Source organism: Dipodomys ordii, unplaced genomic scaffold, assembly GCF_000151885.1.
Source record: "Dipodomys ordii isolate 6190 unplaced genomic scaffold, Dord_2.0 Scaffold191, whole genome shotgun sequence".
In the NCBI taxonomy this organism is placed as follows: Eukaryota; Metazoa; Chordata; class Mammalia; order Rodentia; family Heteromyidae; genus Dipodomys; species Dipodomys ordii.
In genome coordinates this window covers 872700-874260 of record NW_012267407.1, presented here as the reverse complement: position 1 = coordinate 874260, position 1561 = coordinate 872700, and the positions used below count along the sequence as shown (strand labels likewise).

Sequence of the window (1561 nt, the reverse complement as noted above, 5' to 3'; positions counted from 1 at the left end):
CTTCTGTTTTATTTTTATGTGTCCTTTTGTGCTGTTCCTGGGGCTTTCCTGCTCAAGGCTGATGCTCTACCACTTGAGCTACGGCTCAAATTCTACATTTTTGGCAGTCAGTTAGAAATAAGAGTCTCATAGACTTTGCTGCCTGGGCTGGCTTCAAATCCTAGTCATCAGATCTCAGCCTCCTGAGTAGCTAGAATTATGTGTGAGCCACTGGTACCCAGCTTCTTTCCTTCTATTTTGATAGAAAGTGATAGAAAAAGAAAATTTAGTTTGTGTTTGCTGGGCACCAGTGGCTCATGCCTGTAATCCTAGCTACTCAGGGGGCTGAGATCTGAGGATCATGGTTCAAAACCAGCCCAGGCAAGGAAAGTCCATGAGACTCTCATCTCCAACTAACCACCGGAAACCAGAAGTGGTGCTGGGGCTCAAGTGGTAGAGCACTCGCTTTGAGTTGAAGAGCTCAGGGACAGCGCCCAGGCCCAGAGTTCAAGCCCATGACTTGAAAAAAAAAAAAAAGAAGAAGAAGATAAATGAAAGAAAGAAAAGGAAAATTTAGGTGTGTGGGTTCCATTTTATTTCTGATGCATCACACAACCTACCACCTCTCCCCTCAGTTTCCCACTCACTTCCTACCACCTCCCAGAAACAAAGGACAAAACACCTGTAATTCCAGCCCTCAGGAAGCTGAGACAAGAGGACTGAATTCCAGCCTGACAGCTACATAGCCTGACGCTGTTGAGAGAAAGAGACAGAGAGACAGAGAGGGAGCCAGAGACAAAGATGTAGCATATTTGAAAAGAAAGAAAGGACAGAGGAGCAACCACCTCTCACCTGTGGAGACAGTGAGGTTCTCCCTGGAGCTCACAACTCCATCTTTCTCCACCCACACAGAACACACATAGGAAGACCCAGGTTCAAGTCCATCCACGGTGACCCAGGTGTCTGTTGTGTTTCGAGTCTCAGTCCTGTCTCCATCTCCAGTGCACTGGGCCCAGTAGGTGAGGTTGTGGGCGTCCGCGCCCTCAGGGCCAGCCCAGCCCAGGGTGATGGAGCTGCTGTTCTGTCCTTCCAAGCTCAGGTTTCTCACTGGGTCTGGGGCTGGAAGTGGGGAGGAAGAGAGGAAGAGGGGTGAAGTGGTGCCTGGTTCCCAAGTTCTGCAGCCCTTCCCAGAGCCTGGCACTCAGAGGGTGGAGGTGGACACTGAGGCCGCACATCCAACATGGTAGCTCCAGTTGCACCAGAATGTGGAGCTCCTGGGGTGAGGCGAGGGGTAGCTTTGGGGATATGGGGCCACTCACGGAGCTGGGCAGGGCCAAACAAAGTTAGGTTGTCCAGTACCATTGCTCCATTCATGTTGATTGCACACTAAAGGTCAGTGTTTTTCACTGCGGGGCTACCAAAATACTGCAAAATAATCTGTGAAGCATGCTGGCTTTACTCCATCTATTCTGATACAGCAGATAAGAAAAGTCAGTTAAAATGTGTGTCTTCCATGAGTCATGGGTCCATCTTTCTTTGGATCACAGAATCTGCCCCTGGCTAACCAGCTCCCAGCCTCCCT

General features: G+C 49.8%; 1 protein-coding gene across 1 annotated transcript in view; it reads right to left on the bottom strand.

Annotated features, from left to right (window-relative positions):
- The window catches only part of Ptprh (protein tyrosine phosphatase, receptor type, H), an 18240-nt gene that overhangs the window by 10989 nt on the left and 5690 nt on the right, over positions 1-1561 (bottom strand). The window contains exon 2 of the mRNA XM_013034533.1: positions 832-1098. Within this exon, the coding sequence (XP_012889987.1) occupies positions 832-1098 (267 nt within the window). The remainder of the gene's footprint in view (positions 1-831; positions 1099-1561) is intronic.